The sequence below is a fragment of the Saimiri boliviensis genome, chromosome 14 (assembly GCF_048565385.1).
Source record: "Saimiri boliviensis isolate mSaiBol1 chromosome 14, mSaiBol1.pri, whole genome shotgun sequence".
NCBI lineage: Eukaryota > Metazoa > Chordata > Mammalia > Primates > Cebidae > Saimiri > Saimiri boliviensis.
This window is the reverse complement of record NC_133462.1, coordinates 36,308,191-36,329,566: the sequence shown is the minus strand read 5'-3', so window position 1 is coordinate 36,329,566 and position 21,376 is coordinate 36,308,191. Positions and strand designations below refer to the sequence as shown.

General features: G+C 51.0%; 1 protein-coding gene across 13 annotated transcripts in view; it reads left to right on the top strand.

The window, feature by feature from the left end:
• The window catches only part of DNM2 (dynamin 2), a 110,806-nt gene that overhangs the window by 29,335 nt on the left and 60,095 nt on the right, over positions 1 to 21,376 (top strand). For all 13 annotated transcript variants that reach the window (XM_039465968.2, XM_039465974.2, XM_039465972.2 and 10 more), the window contains exons 2-3: positions 7,667 to 7,740; positions 21,016 to 21,165. In XM_039465968.2, coding sequence (XP_039321902.1) covers positions 7,667 to 7,740; positions 21,016 to 21,165 — 224 coding nt within the window. The remainder of the gene's footprint in view (positions 1 to 7,666; positions 7,741 to 21,015; positions 21,166 to 21,376) is intronic.

Genomic DNA, 21,376 nt, shown 5'->3' with positions numbered 1-21,376 from the left:
AGGTTGCAGTGAGCTGAGATTGTGCTCTTGCACTCCAGCCTGGGCGACAGTGAGACTCTGTCTCTTTTTTTTTTTTTTTAAACAAAGTCTTACTCTGTCGCCAGCACCAGGCTGGAGTGCAGTGTGGCACAATCTCTGCTCACTGCAACCTCTGCCTCCCTGGTTAAAGCAATTCTTCTGCCTCAGCCTCCTGAGTAGCTGGGACTACAGGCACACACCACCACGCCCAGCAACTTTTTGTATTTTTAGTAGAGATGGGGGTTTCACGATGTTGGCCAGGATGGTCTCAATCTCTTGACTTTGCGATCCACCCGCCTTGGCCTCCCAAAGTGCTAGGATTACAGGTGTGAGCTACCGCACCCAGCCAACTCTGTCTCTTTAAAAAGCAAAACAAAAAACAAAACTTAAGGTGGTGGTAGGTACCTGTGGTCCCAGCTACTTGGGGGGCTGAAGCGGGAGGATCACTTGAGCCCTAGAGTTGGAGGCTGTAGTAAGCCATGACCTTACTTACCACTGTACTCCAGCCAGGGCAACAGAGGACCCTGTCTCTATTTAAAAACAACACAAAAAGGTTAATAATCCATGAAAAGTTCTCAATGCCTTGCTTGGCATAGTCAGTGTTGAATAGCTATTAGCTACTCTAAATTTTTTTGGACTCAGTAATGCGTATGATGCAGAATTCAAAGATGGCGGAGAACATGGAATGGCTCCCTCTCTGCCAGGCCCCAGCCTCCTCGGGTCCTGTTTTATTTCTCTTTGGTTGTCTTAGTCACGGAGCACAGACTTTCTTTTGTACCTTTTCTCCTTCCTACCTTCCTCCCTCGCTCCCTTCCTTCCTTCCTTGCTTCCTTTCTTCCTCCCTCCCTCTCTCCCTTCCTTTCTCCCTCCCTCTCTCCCTCCATCTTTCCATCCTCTCTCCCTGCCTCCCTTCCCTCCCTCCCTTCCTTCCTTCCTCCTTTCCTTTTCTTTCTTTTTTTTTTTCTGCCATAAAACTGATCAGTATCAACCTTTTTTTTTTCTTACTTAGTACACCCGTAAGGGAGTTACATGTCTAGAAAAGACAGGCTCTTTCTTTTTGTGTGTCTGTTGCTGCATACTGGCATGGGTAGGCCATAATTTATATGTAAATACACATTTTTAAATTTTTATTTTTATTTTTTTGAGACAGAGTCTCACTCTGTTGCACAGGCTGGAGTGCTGTGGTGTGATCTTGGGTCACTGCAACCTCCACCTCCCTGGTTCAAGTGATTGTCCTGCCTCAGCCTCCTGAGTAGCTGACTGCAGGCACTTGCCACCAGGCCTGGCTAATTTTTATAGTTTTACAGAGACAGGCTTTCAAGTAATTCACCCACCTCAGCCTCCCAAAGTGCTGGGATTACAGGTGTGAGCCATTAAGCCCAGCCATATATCTTATATATAAGCTGATTGAAAAAATAAATTTTCAATCAGCTTCCTTAGGTTGAACGTAATTTATATATAACTAGTTCTCCTTTTCTGGGCTTTACAATTCTTTGAGAGCGGAATTTTTCATCTTACTGGGAAACTAACATGATTGTAACAAATCTGTGGGCTAATTTTAACGGAATGTCTACCCTGTACTTTTGTATCTGAATCTTCACAGACGTTTTCTCCCTGACGTGTTACCTTTTCCTGAGATTTCAGTTAGATATAGTAAATCGCATAAATCTTAAATGTATATCTTGATTTTTTCTTTTTCTTTTTCTTTTTTTTTTTTGGTGACAGGGTCTCCCTCTGTTTCCCAGGCTGAAGTGCAGTGGCGCAGTCATGGCCTCAGTCTCCTGTAGCCTCAGTCTCCTGTAGCCGCAGTCTCCTGGGCTCAAGTGATCCTCCTGTATCAGCCTCCCAAGTAGCTGACACTACAGGGGAAAGCCACCACGCGCAGTGAATTACTTTTTGTAGAGACAGGGGCTCATTATGTTTCCCATGCTGATCTCGAACTCCTGACCTCAAGTGATCCACCCACCTTGGCCTCCCAAAGTGCTGGGATTACAGGTGTGAGCCACTGCTCCAAGTTTTGATTTTCTTTTTTCTTTTCTTTCTTTCTTTTTTGTTTTGTTTTGTTTTGTTTTGTTTTGTTTTGTTTTGTTTTGAGAAAGAGCTTTGCTCTGTCGCCCAGGCTGCTGGAGTGCAGTGGCGCAGTCTTGGCTCACTTCAACCTCTGCTCCCAGGTTCAAACCATTCTCCTGCCTCAGCCTTCCCCAGGATTACAGGTGCACGCCACCACACCCAGCTAATTTTTGTATTTTTAGTAGAGCTGGGGTTGCACCATATTGGCCAGGCTGGTCTCAAACTCCTGACCTCGTGATCTGCCCACCTTGGTCTCCCAAAGTGCTGAGATTTACAGGCGTGAGCTACGGTGCCTGGCCCGTTTTGATTTTCTAATAAATGATTTTACCTTGGGACCTACTGGCTAGATCAAGATGCAGGACTTCTTCCTAGTCTCAGAAGTTTCTCATGCCCCTTCCAGTCCATTTCCCAAAAGGGAACCACTGCCCCGATTTCTATCTCCAGAGACGAGCTTTGCCGGTTCAAGTTCAGGTCCACCCTGTGACTCAGCAAGAGAAACAAGGACATGTGTCTACAAAAGGCACATATGAGAATGCTCAGAACAGCTTTATCTGTAATAAATTCAAGCTAGGAAGACCCCAAATGTCCATCAAGTGGTGAATAGACAAGCAAACTGTAGTCCATTGGTGGCAATGGACAGATTCGACCATGAAAAGGAATGAACGTCAGACTCACTGGACAGACAGGATGTGATTTTATCACACGTCGCTCTCATGTTGTTTTATCGTTGACATCTTCCATTTGTACACTTGAGAAATAGTCATTGAAAGGGTGGAGCTGGGGCACTGTTTCAAGGGGCACATGCCGTCACTGCTGCTGCTGGTGATTCTGTGTCTAGCCAGCACCCCATGGTTTCTGACAGGCTGCATTTGTCTTTTTTTTTTAAAACGTCACTCTGTTGCCCAGGCTGGAGTGCAGTGGCACGATCTTGGCTCACTGCAGCCTCTGCCTTCCAGGTTCCAGCAATTCTCCTGCCTCGGCCTCCTAAGTGGTTGTGGTTACATGCCCAGCTAGGGTTTTTTTTTTAATATATATATATTTTGTATTGTTATTGTTTTTGTTTTGAAACAGAGTCTCACTCTGTCACCCAGGCTGGAGTACAGTGGCGTGATCTTGGCTTACTGAAACCTACCCACCCACTCTCGTTCAAGCGATTCTTGTGCTTCATCCTCCCAAGTAGCTGGAATTACAGGTGTCCACCACTATGCCCAGCTTATTATTATTATTATTTTTTTTTTTTTTGAGATGGAGTTTCGCTCTTGTTACCCAGGCTGGAGTGCAATGGCGCGATCTCGGCTCACCGAAACCTCCGCTTCCTGGGTTCAGGCAGTTCTCCTGCCTCAGCCTCCTGAGTAGCTGGGATTACAGGCACGTGCCACCATGCCCAGCTAATGTTTTGTATTTTTAGTAGAGACGGGGTTTCACCATGTTGACCAGGATGGTCTCGATCTTTTGACCTCGTGATCCACCCGCCTCAGCCTCCCAAAGTGCTGGGATTACAGGCTTGAGCCACCGCGTCCAGCCAATTTTTGTATTTTTTTTTTTTTGTTTTTTTTTGTTTTTTTTTTTTTTGAGACGGAGTTTCGCTCTTGTTACCCAGGCTGGAGTGCAATGGCGCGATCTCGGCTCACCGCAACCTCCGCCTCCTGGGTTCAGGCAATTCTCCTGCCTCAGCCTCCTGAGTAGCTGGGATTACAGGCACGTGCCACCATGCCCAGCTAATTTTTTTTTTGTATTTTTAGTAGAGACGGGGTTTCACCATGTTGACCAGGATGGTCTCGATCTCTCGACCTCGTGATCCACCCGCCTCGGCCTCCCAAAGTGCTGGGATTACAAGCTTGAGCCACCGCGCCCGGCCTCAATTTTTGTATTTTTAATAGAGACAGGATTTCACCATGTTGGCCAGGCTGGTCCCGAACTCCTGACCTCAGGTGATCCACCCACCTTAGCCTCCCAAAGTGCTGGAATTACAGGTGTGAGCCACTGCACCCAGCCTTTTTTTGTACTTTTTGTTGAGATGGGGTTTCACCGTGTTGGCCAGGCTGGTCTTGAACTCCTGACCTCAGGTGATCTGCTCGCCTCAGCCTCCAAAGTGCTGGGATTACAGGCGTGAGCCACCATGCCCTGCCTAAGGTGCTGCATCTCTGATGTGCAAGATGCCAAGTGTCCCTGCCTCTCAGGTCCCTACCTGTGAGCTAGGTGGCCTGGGTTCTGGGAGGGCCAGAGCTGCATGTGCTGCTCATAGAGTTAGTTCCCTGGGAGGGCCTGGGGTCTACTGTGTCTGCTGTGAAGGGGAGGCAAGGGCCCGTGCTGAGAGATGACTTTAGGTTCTGGGACCTGCACTGGGGAGTCCCCTCACTGTTTGCCTCGCTGCAGTCACTCCACCTTCTGATTGACGTAGCTTGTTCCCTCCGTCCCCCTGCTCAGAGAGTTCTCTCCAGTTATCCTAGACCCCAACCCCTCGTACTCCGTGGTGTGTCTTCCTTGCACCCACCCCATCAGAATGTTGGTGCCAGTGTCACCAGCACCTCCCAAGTGCTCAGGAGCCAGTGACAGTGCTTGACTTCTTCTCATGTAAGCCTCGAGCTGTGACCTTTTCCAAGTCTGGTATCCTCTTTGTGCCTCAGGCTGCTCATCAGCCAAATGGGAGGCTGATGCGAGGAGAGTACAGCTCAGGCATCAGCGTTAACTGGGTGTGTTGCGTGACAGGCAGGGCCCTCAGGCTTTTTGTCATCCTCAGGAGGGTGGCTTGAGGACAGGTAGCATCCCAGACCTGGAGAGTGCCTGTGGCTGCAAAGACAGGATGCAAAGGCCAGGGTTTGTCCTCCAGGGTCTCCCCTCTGTCTTGCCTCCTTCTACCCTCCTGGCTGTTCTCCGTCCAGTCTGCTCCCAGGTAGTGGCCATCTACCTCCCAAACTAGCCTTGGATCTGCCTAGGGCCTGTCTACTGCCCTCCATGCCCCCGCCTGCCATCTCCCTGGTCTTGCCCCTGATGTCACTCACCTGAACCACAGCGGTCCCCCCACCTACTTCCTGCTCCCATCCTCTTTCCTGCATCAGCCAGAGGGGGATTTTCAAAGCTTACATTTGTTAATAATATGGCCAAAGCTTACATTTGTTAAAATCCATCCCTCAATCCCAGCTGGTGGCCCTGCTGTAACAGTGATGACCAGCTGCCTCATCGTAATCCCCAGCACCACCTCCCCCCAACTCCCAGTGCTGACTACTTCACTTCCAATACTTCACTGCCCTGCTCTGCCAGCAGCACCCCCATGGGGGCCTTCATAGCCCTGTTGCCCGTCAAGATCCCTTTTTTCATGCAGTCCAGGCTGCAAGCCCCCCGAGTGCTTGGACTGACCCGTTGTGTGGTCACTGCTATGTCTTTGCACCCAGCCAGAGGAAGTGCTTCAGAAGAGGTGGAACAGCCTCCCAGCTGACGGGGCTGGAACCCATCGTTCAGGGTGTGTGGCAAGAGAACATCATCTCCCCCGACTCCACCCACTGGGTAATACATCCCCAGGAATTTCCAGTGTCCAGCCCTGGCTGAGAAACAGTTCTCCTGGAACCCTCCAGCACGCCCTTCAGGGGTTCCCAGCATGGGTAGGGCCACCCGCCAGCTGGGAATGGTTGTATTAGTGGCGCTTGGTCAGGGACTCAGGATGCTTGGTCAGGGACCCAGGATCTGTCTCATTCTATACAGGACACAGCTGTACAGTACCAGTGGTCCTGTGTCCTATATAAATTTTCAACAATGCAGACATTCATCTTGGTATAAAACCTGCTTGAAATTATTGGTGCTGGCTGAGTGTGGTGGTTCACACCCGTAAACCCAACAATTTGGGAGGCCAAGATGGGTTAATTACTTGAGGTTGAGTTGAAGACCAACCTGGCCAACATGGTGAAACCCTGTCTTTACTAAAAATACAAAAGAATTAGCTGGGCATGGCGGCACGTACCTGTAATTCCAGCTATTCGGGAGGCTAAGGCAGGAGAATCGCTTGAAGCCCAGAGGCAGAGGTTGGAGTGAGCCAAGATTGTGCTACTGCACTTAAGCCTGGGCAAGAAGAGGGAAGCTCCATCTCAAAAAGAAAAAAAAGAAAGAAATTGCCTAGAGCCTTTCACCATATTACGTGAAACAGCAGAATTCCTTTTGAGCCTTTAATGTACTCTAAGCCTACTGTTCCTCCTTCAGTGCCCAACTGAAAGCTTTCATTTTCCTTTCTGAGGGTACAGGTGACGTCCTGTCTTCCTTCCTGATGGAATCCTGGTGTATTCACTGTAAGTCAGTGCAGGCTACTTCCTTACATTTTCTGGGGTGGTTGTGCCTGACACTGTTCCATTGTGAAAGACATAGGATATGTATTTTTCTTTAATTTTTTTTTTGGTGATAGAGTCTTGCTCTGTTGCCCAGGCTGGAGTGCAGTGGCCTGGTATTGGCTCACTGCAACCTCCGTCTCCCGAGTTCAAGCGATTCTCTTGTCTAAGCCTCGAGTAGCTGGGATTACAGCTCCTGGCACCACGCCTGGCTAATTTTTGTATTTTTTAGTAGCGATGGGGTTTCACCATGTTGGCCAGGCTGGTCTCAAACTCCTGACCTCAAGTGATCCGCCCACCTCTGCTTCCCAAAGTGCTGGGATTACAGTTGTGAGCCACTGTGCCTGGCCAGGTTATGTATTTTTCTTTAACAGCTCTATTGAGTGGTAATTTGCATTGTACGAAATCGATCCATTTCAGAATTAGTGGTCTTTAGTCATTTTATCGTAATTTTTTTTTTTTTGACATAGAGTCTCGCAGCGTACCCAAATGGGAGGCTGATGGGAGGAGAGTACAGCTCAGGCATCAGCGTTAACTGGGCATATTGCGTGACAGGCAGGGCCCTCGGACTTTTTGTCATCCTCAGGAGGGCAACTTCAGCCTCCCAAGTAGCCAGGACCATGGGCATGGGCCACCACACCCAGCTAATTTTACTTCATTTTATTTTTTGTAGAGATGGGGTCTTACTATCTTGTTCAGGCTTTTCCAGTTAATTTTAGTAAACATCACCATAGTCCAGATTCAGAACATTTTCATCACCCCAGAAAGCTCCTTCCCTCCATTGGCAGTCACTCCCTGTTCCCACTTCCAGGTGTCCACTGATCCTACCTTCTGCTTCTGTAGATGTGACTTTTCTGGACACGAAACAAACTATTTTGCCATCAATAACTTTCCTTGTATTTTACGTGTATATATGTGGCATTATGTTGATTTAAAACAGGTAGGAAATGCATTGATCTCTTGGGTATGGGGGAAATTTAACAAATACATGTCAGGGAATGGGCCCCCTGGGAGTGCTGGGGGTAGGGCACAGCCTGCCAGAGGGAAATGGTTCTGGTCACCATGACTCTTGATGCAGACCCTCCTGAGCTCCTCACGCCTCAGGACCCTCCAAGACCAGAGCATTCCCCAGGGCCCAGCTGAGGTTGGTGTCTTTGCTGAGGTGGCCCAAATTGCAAGACAGAGTTGCCCTACCACGTGTTGTCACACTTCCTGTCCCTTGATCTGGATGAATGAGTAATTTCTGTCCCTTTCCCCTCTCACAGGGACTTCCTTCCCCGCGGGTCAGGAATCGTCACTCGGCGGCCTCTCATTCTGCAGCTTATCTTCTCAAAAACAGGTAAGGTGGGGTGGCCCGAGGTTCAGCAGGAAGTGAATGTAGGTGTGGTGACCAGGAGAAGCCAGAGGTGGAGGGTGGAACTTGGGTCCCGGGCTGTCATTGGACATTGAATTCACGTGTTCCACGTGTGTGAGGAAGTTGGAAAACGGCTCTGTGAACACTTACACACCCACACTGCAAGCCCTCAGCTGTGACCAGCATGCCAGGTGCTTTCTTTTTTATTTATTTATTTATTTTTGAGACAGAGACTCTCTCTGTCTCTCAGGCTAAAGTACAGTGGCGCAATCTCAGCTTACTGCAACCTCTGCCTCCTAGGTTCAAGCAATTCTCCTGCCTCAGTCTCCCGAGTAGCTGGGGTTATAGGCGAGCACCACCACACCTGGCTAATTTTTTGTATTTTTTTTTTTTTTTCGAGATGGAGTTTTGCTCTTGTTACCTAGGCTGGAGTGCAATGGTGCGATCTCGGCTCACCAAAACCTCCGCCTCCTGGGTTTAAGCAATTCTCCTGCCTCAGCCTCCTGAGTAGCTGGGACTACAGGCATGCACCACCATGCCCAGCTGATTTTTGTATTTTTAGTAGAGACGGGGTTTCACCATGTTGACCAGAATGGTCTCGATCTCTTGACCTCGTGATCCACCCACCTCGGCCTCCCAAAGTGTTGGGATTACAGGTGTGAGCCACTGCGCCCGGCCTTGTTCGTTTTTTTCTTGTAAATCTGTTTTAGTTCTTTGTAAATTCTGGATATCAGCCCTTTGTCAGATGGGTAGACTGCAAAAACTTTTTCCCATTCTGTTGGATGCCAATTCACTGTAATGACTGTTTCTTTTGCTGTGCAGAAGCTGTGGAGTTTGATTAGGTCCCATTTGTCTATTCTGGCTTTTGTTGCCAATGCTTTTGGTGTTTTGGTCATGAAGTCCTTGCCTACGCCTATGTCCTGAATGGTTTTGCCTAGATTTTCTTCTAGAGTTTTTAGGGTGTTAGTTCTTATGTTTAAGTCTTTAATCCATCTGGAGTTAATTTTAGTGTAAGGTGTCAGGAAGGGGTCCAGTTTCAGCTTTCTGCACATGGCTAGCCAGTTTTCCCAACACCGTTTATTACACAGGGAATCCTTTCCCCGATGCTTGTCTTTGTCAGGTTTGTCAAAGATCGGATGGTTGTAGATATGTTGTGTTGCCTCCGGGGCCTCTGTTCTGTTCCATTGGTCTCTATCTCTGTTTTGGTAACAGTACCATGCTGTTTTGATTACTGTAGCCTTGCAGTATAGACAAACTGCATTTTTATTGAGTCCTTGGTGATGCTGCTAGTCCCTGGCCACACCACTGGGAGAGCCTGACCTGCTGGGTGGAGGCTTGGAGCAGAGACTGCTCAGGTTCCAATCCCGGCTTCTAGGGAGGGACCGCTGCTGTGTTTCCTGTCTGGGCAGTGAAGATAATAACATTACCTTATGGTTAGCCTTGAAGAACACGTTATTTAATACATGTTGGGGAGGAGGGGAGAGAAGAAGCAAAGAGCCTTGGCCATGCGGGAACATGGAGGGCAGACCTAACTGGTGCCTGACCTGGATGAATGGATGATGGCTTCCTGACATCTGTCCCCACTTTACAGAGGAGGGAGCTGAGGCTTCCTTACCACTTGCCTTAGAGCACATGAGAGCATTGTCTTTAAAGCCCACCCTTGAGCCTACTCTTGGAGAATGTAGCCTTAGGCGGAGGTGTGGCTTGACCAGATCCCTGTGGCTGTCGGAAGAAAAGGGACTACAGGGCCACTTGCTGGGGCCAGTGCTGGGGCGGTGCCCTGGAGGAGGCAGGAGTAGGTGCTGGGAGGGCTGGGGGGATGGGTGTTGCAGGTATGGTAGCAACGGAGACATAGTTGCATCCTTTTGGGCTGGTTGAGGGGATGCAGGAAAAGGGCGTTCCAGGGCTGTCCCACATGGGTGGGGCCCTTTCCTGCCTCCCAGCTTGCACCCCTATCCCCGCCTGATCATGGCAGTTTCAGTCTCTTTTTTTGTTTTGTTTTTTTGAGGCCGGGTCCTGCTCTGTTACCCAGGCTGGAGTACAGTGGCACAATCTCGGCTCCCTGCAAGCTCTGCCTCCCAGGTTCAAGCAATTCTTCTGCCTCAGCCTCCCAAATAGCTGGGACTGTAGGTGCACACCACCCAGCCTGGCTAATTTTTGTATTTTTAGTAGAGATGGGAGTTTCACCATGTTGGCCAGACTGGTCTCGAACTCCTGGCCTCAAGTGATTCCCCCACTTTGGCCTCCCAAAGGGCTGGGATTAGAGGCATGAGCCACTGCACCCAGCAAATTTTTAAATTGAGATGAGGTCTTCCTATGTTGACCAGGCTGGTCTCAAACTCTTGGACTCAAGCGATTCTCTCATCTTGGCCCCCTAAAATGCTGGGATGACAGGTATAAGCCACTATGCATGGCCAGGCTCCAGTCTTGTATTGCTTCAAGTAGGTGCCCACTCTGTGCTGGGCCTCAGATGATCGCCAGGGAGGCAGTGTGAGCACCTCACATGGTCTCAGTCCCCGAGCCTCAGCCTGTGAGTGTCTATTGGATTCACCTTTGCGTTGGGGGCCCAGAGAGAACATTCTAGGTAGGGAAACAGCATTAGCACAGCAGTGAGGGGTGGCTTGAGGTTGGGGAGGGGCCAGGAGGCAGGAAGGACTGGGACTGGCAGGCATTTTGAGGATTCAGGCCTCGGGAGCTGATGGTAGGAGACCACTGGCTGCTGTGTTCAGGAGGGACAGGCAGGGAGCAAAATGCAAGTGGGGGAGGCTGGCATGGTGCCAGGCAAGAGGTGGTGCTGGCAGATGATGGGCAGTCTAGAGTGTCCTCCAGGCCAAGGATTAAGCAGCATAGGTGCCTGGCTGGAGGAGGTGGGTGGGATGTAGGATGCCCTACTAACAAGAGAGGAAAAGGAACACATTTTTTTTTTTTTTTTGAGACGGAGTTTCGCTCCTGTTACCCAGGCTGGAGTGCAATGGCGCGATCTCGGCTCACCGCAACCTCCGCCCCCTGGGTTCAGGCAATTCTCCTGCCTCAGCCTCCTGAGTAGCTGGGATTACAGGCACGTGCCACCATGCCCAGCTAATTTTTTGTATTTTTAGTAGAGACGGGGTTTCACTATGTTGACCAGGATGGTCTCGATCTCTCGACCTCGTGATCCACCCGCCTCGGCCTCCCAAAGTGCTGGGATTACAGGCTTGAGCCACCGCGCCCGGCCGGAACACATTTTATTTCTGGGTGATTGCTGGGGCCTGTGGGATCTTCTTGGGGATACCCTGGACCACAGGGTTCCTAGGGATTGGAAGCTGACTCTCCATGACCATTCTCAGAGCAAGGCTGCCACCCTTTACTGGCCCGGGACTTGTTAAAGTGACTTCCCTCTCTGTGCCTTGGTGGCTTCATCTATAAAATGAGGGTGATGGTGGTGCTGCCATCGTGGCCGTGGCACCCCACTGGCTGTGGTGTGGCTGTCTCCTCCTGTGGGGTCTGATGTCCAAAGACAAGGCCCCTGCAGCTTGGCTTTCGTCCCCTTCTGGTTTCGGCGATGCCTGGTGTGGCCCAGGTTGCCCTGATTCTGACCGTTCCCAGTGAATCATGACTTCTGGCCATAGAAGTTTAAACATTACCTGAGACCACAGCCACCAGGAAGTTTGGTGGCCCACGGGTGAACCCTGCCCTCATTGAGAAGCACCCCATAAACTCTGGGTGCCTGGGACTGTTCCTGTGTGGAATGTGCATGGCAAGGCCCTGTGAGCCACCCCTCCCCACTGCCCTTGGCCTTGAACTGGACTTTGGTCTGCTCAAGGGAACCAGGGGAGAGATGTCAGGACCTGGCTCTTGGCCTTGTGGCCCTTGCCATTCTCTGGGAACCTCACCGCCTTCTGGTCCCCAACTGCTGCCGAGATCCATCTCCCTCCTGATTCTCAGGCCCAGCTTGCTGGTTCCCACTGCCGGGCCTCTGTGTTCACTGTGCTGCCTACCCAGCACGAACATTCCGCTAGGTGCCGCTCTCTCTGCCGCTCACCCCTACTTAGTCACTTGCCACCTTCGTACCCGGTAGCACAAGTTATGCTGTTGTTTTTTCTTTTTCTTTTTCCTTTTTGAGACGGAGTTTCACTCTTGTCCACTCTGGAGTGTAGTGGCATGATCTCGGCTCACTGCAACCTCCGCCTTCCTGGGTTCAAGCGATTCTTCTGCCTCAGCCTCCTGAGTAGCTGGGATTACAGACATGCACCATCACGCCCGGCTAACTTTGTGCTTTTAGTAGAGGTGGGGTTTCACTGTGTCGGTCAGGTTGGTCTCAAACTCCTGTCTTCAGGTCTTTCTCTGCGCCAGCACCACGAGGGCAGGCACGGCAGTCGGCTCTGTCCAGCACAGGCCTGGCGCTAAGCAGGTGCTCTGCAGGCACGGGCCGAGTGAGGGAGCTTAAAAAGTTGGTGCAGTGCTCCTTTTTTGTTTTTGTCTTTGTTTATTTTTGAGACACAGTTTTGCTTTTGTTGCTCAGGGTGGAGTACAATGGCATGATCTCAGGTCACCACCACCTCCGTGTCCCAGGTTCAAGCAATTCTCCTGCCTTAGTCTCCCGAGTAGCTAGGATTACAGGCATGCGCCATCATGCCTGGCTAATTTTGTATTTTTAGTAGAGGCGGGGTTTCTCTGTTTTCGGTCAGGCTGGTCTCGAACTCCTGACCTCAGGTGATCCCCCCACCTCAGCCTCCCAAAGTGCTGTGATTACCGGTGTGATCCACTGTGCCCTGCTCACCTGTACCCTTTCTTGCCTACTGGGCGGGAAGTGATAGGGTTACTTTACCAAGTTCCTTTCCCTAGTGAGCCCTGCCCATCACTCTGCCATTCCATCTGCAGCCTTGTGTCTGGAGAGCAAACCAAGCTGGCATGCGTCAGGCTGTGGGCTGGCTGAGATGTGCTGTGCCCACTGAAGGCTCGGAAAAGTCTTGCATGAGTGGATCCTGCCTGCTGGCGTGGTAGCCAGGGTCTCCTGACAGTGGCTGAGTCCCAAGTTGTTCCTCCCAGTCATGCCTCCTACGCCAGGTTTGGGAAAGGCAGATCTCCTCTCCTTGCCTTCAGGGACAGCCTGGTTATTGTGCTCTTTGCTAGGGGGACGATGAGAAGATCCAGGGCCAGCCCAGTGTGCAAAGCACTGGGAAACCTAGCTCGGCCCCTTAAGATTCCCTGAGACTAGCAGCTGAGCCGCCTGTGTGCTCCCAGTGGGATTTGATCACAGTCTGTTTTTTTTTATTGAGACAGTTTCACTCTTGTCGCTCAGGCTAGAGTGCAGTGGCACAGTCTCAGCTTACTGCATCCCCCACCTCCCAGGTTCAAGCAATTCTCCTACCTCAGCCTCCCAAGTAGCTGGGATTACAGGAGCCCACTACAACACCCGGCTAATTTTGTATTTTTAGTAGAGTTGGGTTTCCTCCATGTTGGTCAGGCTGGTCTCCAACTCCCAACCTCAGGTGATCCACCCACCTCAGCCTCCCAAAGTGCTGGGATTACAGGCATGAGACACCGTGCCCTGCTTGATCACAGCCTTATGGGACCCTCAGCACTGGGTTCTGTGTCATTGTATTTTGGGGAAACAGGTGCTTAGAGAAGGGTAAGAACCCGGAGCTGGGCATGGCTAGGCAGTGAAGCCCTGAGGTAGCCTGAAAACTCTCCTCCCTCTCTCCCTCTCACCACCTCCCCAAACTCTGCTGTCTTGCCTGTCTGGCTGAAAGCAGGTTTTCCCAGCAGGACCTGGGCATTTCAAAATTCTTTACCAATGCAAGCAGGCACATGACTGGTGTGCTTTGAAGACTGGGAGGGCCATCTTCTGACCAACAGCCTTCAGTCACTCTGGGCTTCCACAAGCTCCTTTGAAACCAGAGGCTCCAAAGACCTCAGGATCACTAAGAGCCTCGCTCTGTTGCCCAGGCTGGAGTGCAGTGGTGTGATCTCGGCTCACCACCACCTCCACCTTCAGGGTTCAAGCGATTCTCCTGCCTCAGCCTCCTGAGTAGCTGGGATTACATAAACGCGCCACCATAGAGATGGGGTTTCTCTATGTTGGTCAGTCTGGTCTTGAACTCCCAACCTCAGGTGATCTGCCCACCTTGGCCTCCCAAATTGCTAGGATTACAGGCATGAGCCACCACACCCAGCCTAACTTTTTAATTTTTTTGTAGAGATAGGTGACTGTGGCCTCTGGCAAGGGGCTGCTTCTTCCTGTTCTAGGCCCCCTGACCCTGAGAAGGTGGCAGCTTGCACTTGTGGCTCCCTTCTGGGGACACCTCTCAAAAAGCCTGAGGTGGGGGATTGACTGGGGCCCCAGTGGGGGTTCCTGGGGGGTGATGTCCTCCTAGGTTAGAGCACATACGCTTTGTTTAATGGATTTTAATTAAGCAGCTACTGTATCCGAGATGCTAGGGGGAACCATGATTCACACCAAGTCCCTGCTCTCTCAGCGCTCCAGATTCAGTAGCAGGACACAGGCTTAGAGGGAGGCAGAACCTCTCTCTGGAAAAACTCCCAAGTGCAGCCACTGGGCCCACAGTTAGGAGGCCCTGAAATGGGTGAGGATGGCTGACTCCCTGGCCTTGGCAGCGTGATTGCTGGACAACTACCTGGTTTATTCCTTTATTCCTGCTGTGCACCAGGCTGGGTCCCTCAGAGTCCCCAGGGCCTGATCACATGCCAGCTGCAAGCCTCTCAGAAGGGACCTAGGCTGACCCTCCTCCCAGGGAGCCCTCCTGGCTCAGGGTGCCTGGTGACAGTAGGGGTTTGTGTGGAGCTGTCAGAACACTTTGCTGTTTGCCCAGGAACTGGAGGAACTGGCTTTGGTATCTGGAAATGCCGTGTCTGCGGAGGGTGGCTGTGTGGTACAACTTGATGACAGGGACCAGGACAGGCGGAGCCAGGGGTGGCTCAGTGGCTTGGTGGCTTGACCTCGGCTACTGGAGACATGTTGACAGGGAGCTCAGTGTTAAGCCCTCTGACTGATTTTTTGGGTCAGTGGATAGTTTAAAAAAAAAATTATTTCATCTCCAGCACTTGAGCACATGCAGCGCTCCAGAGCCCCAGGCTAGGCCCTCTGCTCTCTTTCTCTTTTTGTTGTTGCTTTGAGACAGGGTCTCCCCCTGTCACTCAGGCTGGTGTACAGTGGCATGATCACAGCTCACTGCAGCCTCAACCTCCCAGATCAAGTGATTCTCCTGCCTCAGCCACCCGTATAGCTGGGACTACAGGCTTGCACCACGACACCCACTTAACTTTTTTTTTTCGAGATGGAGTTTTACTCTTGTTTCCCAGGCTGGAGTGCAATGGCGCCATCTTGGCTCACCACATCCTCCGGCTCCCGGGTTCAAGCGATTCTCCTGCCTCAGCCTCCTGAGTAGCTGGGATTACAGGCTTATACTACCATGTCCGGCTAATTTTTTGTATTTTTAGTAGAGATGGGGTTTCTCCATCTTGGTCAGGCTGGTCTTGAACTCCCAACCTCAGGTGATCTGCCCACCTCGGCCACCCAAATTGCTGGGATTACAGGCATGGGCCACCACACCCACCCTAACTTTTAAATTTTTTTGTAGACAGGATCTTGTGATGTTGCCTAGGCTGGCCTCCAATGATTCTCCCACCTCAGCCTCTGAAAGTGCTGGAGTTTCAGGTGTGAGCCATTGTGCCCAGCCTGGTGGAATCTTTTAAACCTCTATTGGGCGGAGCACGGTGGCTCACACCTGTAATCCCAGCACTTTGGGAGGCCGAGGTCGGTGGATCACCTGAGGTCAGGAGTTCGAGACCAACTTGGCCAACATGGTGAAACCTCATCTCTACTAAAAATACAAAAATTAGCCGGGCATGGTGGCATGTGCCTGTAATTCCAGCTACTGGGGAGGCTGAGGTATGAGAATAGCTTGAACCTGGGAGGCAGAGGTTGCAGTTAGCCGAGATTGTGCCACTGCCCTCCAGCCTAGGGGACAGAATGATTCAGTCTCAAAAAGAAAAAAACAAACCAACCTCTGTTGACCTAGCATTTACTTCCACCATGCCAAGGAACGCTGTGAAGAAAGGCAAGCAGCTGGGCAAACCTGGTCAATGGCTGGGCCTTTTTCTCAGGTGTGGTTTTGTTGCTCACTGACCCACTGGGGAAGAAACCATGGTTTTCTGGCGCCTGCCCTCCACTTCCTTCCTCCACATGGAGGGGTCGGCAGACAGCAGAAGGATTTCGGAGGGGAGATCACAAAGAACAGGCCCCTGCCTTCTCTGATTCCCTGTCGGTTCCCAGCCTACATGTGACAACTGGGGAAGGTGCTGTGCTCCTAAGCCCAGTGTGTGTGGGTCTGGCCACCGGGTTCCAGCTCCTCCTCGTGGCTGCCCCTGACCTTGCAGACTTGGGTCAGGTAGGTGATCTTTCCTGGGCCGTTTCCCAGTACCTGGCTTGAGGGATGGCTTGAAGTTCCAGTGGAATCTTTGCAGCTCAGACACCTAGATTCATCTTGTTGGGGGTGGGAGTTGTAAATGCCCCCGAAGCCTTTGGCAGCTGGGCAGGCAGAGCCTCCGTTTTCCCAACTAACATGCATGAGTGTGCCCCTGGGACACAGCAGCGACCAAGGCAGATGGGCATCCCTGCCATGGTGGCATGGGCATTCAAGGCAAACCTGTATATTAGACTTTGTCAGATGGTAGTAAGTGTTATGGGGAAACAAAGGCAGGGGAGAAGGGGGCTGGGTTAAGTAGCTGCTGTGGGGAGAGAGACCTGCAGGAGGTGGGGATGCTATGTGACTTGAGAGAGCCACTTGCCCTCTCTGGGCTCCCACCTGTGCATGCCGGGGTACGACGGCCCACTGCCCCGGTGCTCTCTTTGCCACATACCTCGTTGGGGCTTTCTGCCCACCAGCTGCTCAGATGGTAGCTGTGCTGGCTATGCTCTTCTTGTGCAGGTGTTGACTCTTGAGTCTTCACACAGCATATTATAATGCCGGTTTTATAGATCAGTAGACCGAGACCTGGGCGGGCCCTCTGACTGCAAACTGGGCTCATTACTGCACACAGCTGGGCTCTGGGGTGCTGCCGCCACAGGTCCTGGCCCCATCATTACAGTCTAAAGTGAGCTGGCTCTGATGGGGAAGGGGACCAAGATGCCCCACTCTGGGAATCCTGCCTGGGAGAGGCGGCAGCCAGGCAAGCCCAGGAGTAGGAGGAGGTGGGGCTGGGCCTTGCAGACACCACACTTGGCAGGGCAGAGGCCTTTTGGAGAGAGGGCCTGTGTCCTTCCCCCCAGCCCGTCTTCTGTGCCATGTCCCCCTGCACTCTTTGAGGGGAGATGGTCTCTTTCGGGGCTGAACTGGGGTCCTGGAGCCAGAAAAGAACTGATATTTGCTGTGGGGCATTGGGAGCTGTTCCATTTTTAGTGGCTGCTACAGGAAGAGCGGCCGAGTGTTTCCTCTTGTCCCTTCAGAAGGCTGGAGTGTGACTGTCCTTGGGAACTGGGTCAGCTGATAGCAGGGCTGGGGGTGGGGGTGGGGATCCTGAAATCCTCCATCAGATGTCCTCATTGCCCCTGATCTGGGTGGCTAGTGCCTGTTCTGGCCATGGTCCTCAGTCATCAGAGCCCACTGAGTCTGTCCCTGACCCTGCAGAGAAGTTCAGAGAGGCGATGATCCTTCCGGTGGCCTCACAAAGGCCGTCTGGCTTGGAATCCACTACCTGGAGCCAGAATTTATGAGTTCCCAGTCAGCTCCATCACAGAACTTGGGCTAAGGCCCTTAACCCTTCTGGGCCTCAGTTTCCTCATCTTTGAAATGGGGATCTTAGAGATGCCTACCTGTCAAGGGACTTGTGAGGTACAGCCAGATCACATGCAGGGCCTGGCTAGGGTGCTGTAGCTTCTTAGGTCGCTATGATGGGATGGTGAACCTCTTCATACTCTTCTTTCTGCCTTGATTCTACAGTTGGCCAGGGGTTCATCTCTCTTTTCCTTTGCTTGAGGCAGTTTGTGGCAAGGCTGTGTTATTCACGTCACCAGGTCTCCTCCTGGTGGACATTGAGGCTATTTTCAGTTTTTTACTCTTAGAAACGACAAGGCAGTGCACATTTTTAATGCATCTTTGTGGTGGGTTAGGTCTCTGACTTATTTGCCAGTGTGACTAATTATCCCTTTCTCTTTTTCTTTTTCTTTTTGAGACAATGTCTTGTTCTGTCACCCAGCTTGGAGTGCAGTGGTGCGATCATAGATCATAGCTCACTGCAACTTCCAACTCCTGGGCTCAAGTGATCCTCCCACCTCAACCTCCATTGTTAGTCCATTTTCACGCTACTGATGAAGACGTACTTGAGACTGGGCAATTTACAAAAGAAAGACATTTAATGCACTTGACAGTTCCACGAAGCTGGGCTGGGGAAGCCTCACAATCATGGTGGAAGGCAAGGAGAAGCAAGACACGTCTTACATGGATGGCAGCAGGCAAAGAGAGAGAGCGAGCTTCTACAGGGAAACTCCCATGTTTTTCTTTTTTTTGAGACGAAGTCTCACTCTTATTGCCCAGGCTGGAATGCAGTGGCAGATCTCAGCTCATTGCAGCCTCCACCTCCTGGGTTCAAGCTGTTCTCCTGCCTCAGCCTCTTGAGTAGCTGGGATTATAGGTGTGCACCACCATACCTGGCTAATTTGTGTGTATGTGTGTGTTTTGTTTGTTTGTTTGTTTTGTTTTGTTTTGAGAAGGAGTTTCCCTCTTGTTACCCGGGCTGGAGTGCAATGGCGTGATCTCGGCTCACCGAAACCTCCGGCTCCTGGGTTCAGGCAATTCTCCTGCCTCAGCCTCCTGAGTAGCTGAGATTACAGGCACGCGCCACCATGCCCAGCTAATTTTTTGTATTTTTAGTAGAGATGGGGTTTCACCATGTTGACCGGGATGGTCTCGATCTCTTGATCTCATGATCCACCCGTGTCAGCCTCCCAAAGTGCTGGGATTACAGGCGTGAGCCACTGTGCCCGGCCAATTTTTGTGTTTTTAGTAGAGATGAGGTTTCACCATGTTGGTCAGGCTGGTCTCGAACTCCTGACCTCAAGTGATCCGCCTGCCTCAGCCTTCCAAAGTGCTGGGATTACAGGTGTGAGCCATCATGCCCGGCCAGAAACACATTTTTTTTTTTTTTTTTTTTTGAGACGGAGTTTCGCTCTTGTTACCCAGGCTGGAGTGCAATGGCGCGATCTCGGCTCACCGCAACCTCCGCCTCCTGGGCTCAGGCAATTCTCCTGCCTCAGCCTCCTGAGTAGCTGGGATTACAGGCACGTGCCACCATGCCCAGCTAATTTTTTGTATCTTTAGTAGAGACGGGGTTTCACCATGTTGACCAGGATGGTCTCGATCTCTCGACCTCGTGATCCACCCGCCTCAGCCTCCCAAAGTGCTGGGATTACAGGCTTGAGCCACCGCACCCGGCTCAGAAACACATTTTTAAAACCATCATATCTCTTGTGACTTACTTGCTATCACGAGAACAGCACAGGGAAAGACCTGCCCAGTTATCTCCCACTGGGTCCTTCCCACAACACTTGGGAATCATGGGAGCTACAAGATAAGATTTGGGTGGGGACACAGAGCCAAACCATATCAGTCTTCCAAGTAACTGGAACTACAGGTGCGTGTCAACATGCCTAGCTAATGTTTTAAATTTTAGAGGTGGGGTCTTGCTGTGTCACCCAGGCTAGTCTTGAACTCCTGGGCTCAAGTGATCTACCCTCGGCCTCCCAAAATGCTGGATAACAGGCGTGAGCCACCATGCCCAGGCATTTCTCCCTTATTTTTAGCATCACTACAGTAGCTGTGATCTCTGAGCTTTGGGGATCTCTCCTCCCCAGTATGTTACTGTGAAAATTCAAACATCTGGAAACATCAAGGCTTTGTACAGTGGATACCTATGTGCTTGGCAGCCACCTTCTGTGATGAACGTGCTTTGTAATTGCTTTTTTCTGAATCTGTGATTCAGGACTGGATTTCTCTGGTTTCCTGGAGGGACCCACACTGCTTGTCAGTTACTTATCTTGTTTCCCTTCGTCTCAGTCTTGCTGTGGCTTCAGACACCCCCAGGTCTTACAAATACTCAGGGTCATGCCCAGAAAGCATTTCTCCTGAGGGGTTTGTGCCTAGGTAGGGGACCCCCTTGAATAGCCAGGGGGAGAAGGAAAGACGCAGTACAACCCTTCCCTATACCTTGCAGGCTCCTTGGGGAAGAAGGACAAGTGAATGCCATGGGAAATATCCCTGGGGATTTTACGGAGCTGGAATGTGCTGGTGGCCCCACGATCCCATAAGGATGTGGGCATCGGACTCCCTTGATTAGGACTCACAGCAAGGGAAGTTCTGCGGCATCACCTTAATCAAATGGACTCACCTTTTCTCTGGGTGATGCATCCCGATACTTCCTCTTCTGTTCATCAGTCAGTCAACAAATAGGCCAGACATGGTAGCTCATGCCTATAATCCCAGCACTTTGGGAGGCTGAGGTGGGTAGATCACCTGAGCTTAGGAGTTTAAGACCAGCTTGGCCAACATGGTGAAACCCTGCCTCTACAAAAACACAAAAATTAGCCAGGCCTGATGGCAGGTGCCTGTAATCCCAGCTACTTGGGAGGCTGAGATGGGAGAATTGCTTGAACCCAGGAAGTGTAGGTAATAGTGAGCCAAGATTGTACCACTGCCCTCCAGCCTGGGCAACAGAGTAAGACTCTGTCTCAAAAACAAAACAAAACAAAACAACAAATAAACAGCTGGGCATGGTAGCATATGCCTGTAATCCCAGTGCTTTAGGAGGCTGAGGCAGGGGATTACTTGAGCCCAGGAGTTCAAGGCTGCAGTGATCTATGATCACACCACTGCACACCAGCCTGGGTGACACAGTGAGGTCCTGCCTATAAAAAACAAAACAAAAAAAAACAAAGAAACATTGGTCATTGGTCATGTCTACCTGTTGATTTTTTTTTTTTTTTAATTCATAATATGTCATGACATATATTAATAGTTTGCAGGGTGCCACATGGGAATGTACTCTTCAGGGTCTGGAAAGGGCTCAGTCTATTCAGTCTATAGGAAACTCCCCCACCCCCCTGCAGAACACTTGTCATAAGAATGAATCTGTCACTTCCCCATTCCTAGAGTGACGATGACTGGGTCATTACTTTGACTCAACAAAGCATTTCTCCCTGAATTCTGTGTGTGCCCCGCCCACAGCAGCGCTTTCTCATTTTCAGCATCTCTCTTCCCTTTCCAGAATATGCCGAGTTTTTGCACTGCAAGTCCAAAAAGTTTACAGACTTTGATGAAGTCCGGCAGGAGATTGAAGCAGAGACAGACAGGGTCACGGGGACCAACAAAGGCATCTCCCCAGTGCCCATTAACCTTCGGGTCTACTCGCCACACGGTAGGCAGCATGGGTGGGGACACATCACTGACTGTTTCTGGTCATTCGTGGACAATGCTATGGTGAGACTGTGTGCTTCCACTCATGGTTAACATGTGCCCATTCACAAACAGTTGATACTCATACGCACATAGCCCCCGGCTCTGTATCTTCCCACTTTTGCTAGGTATGTAGTATCCAGACCTCTGTCTCAGCTCAAAGAAAGACAGAG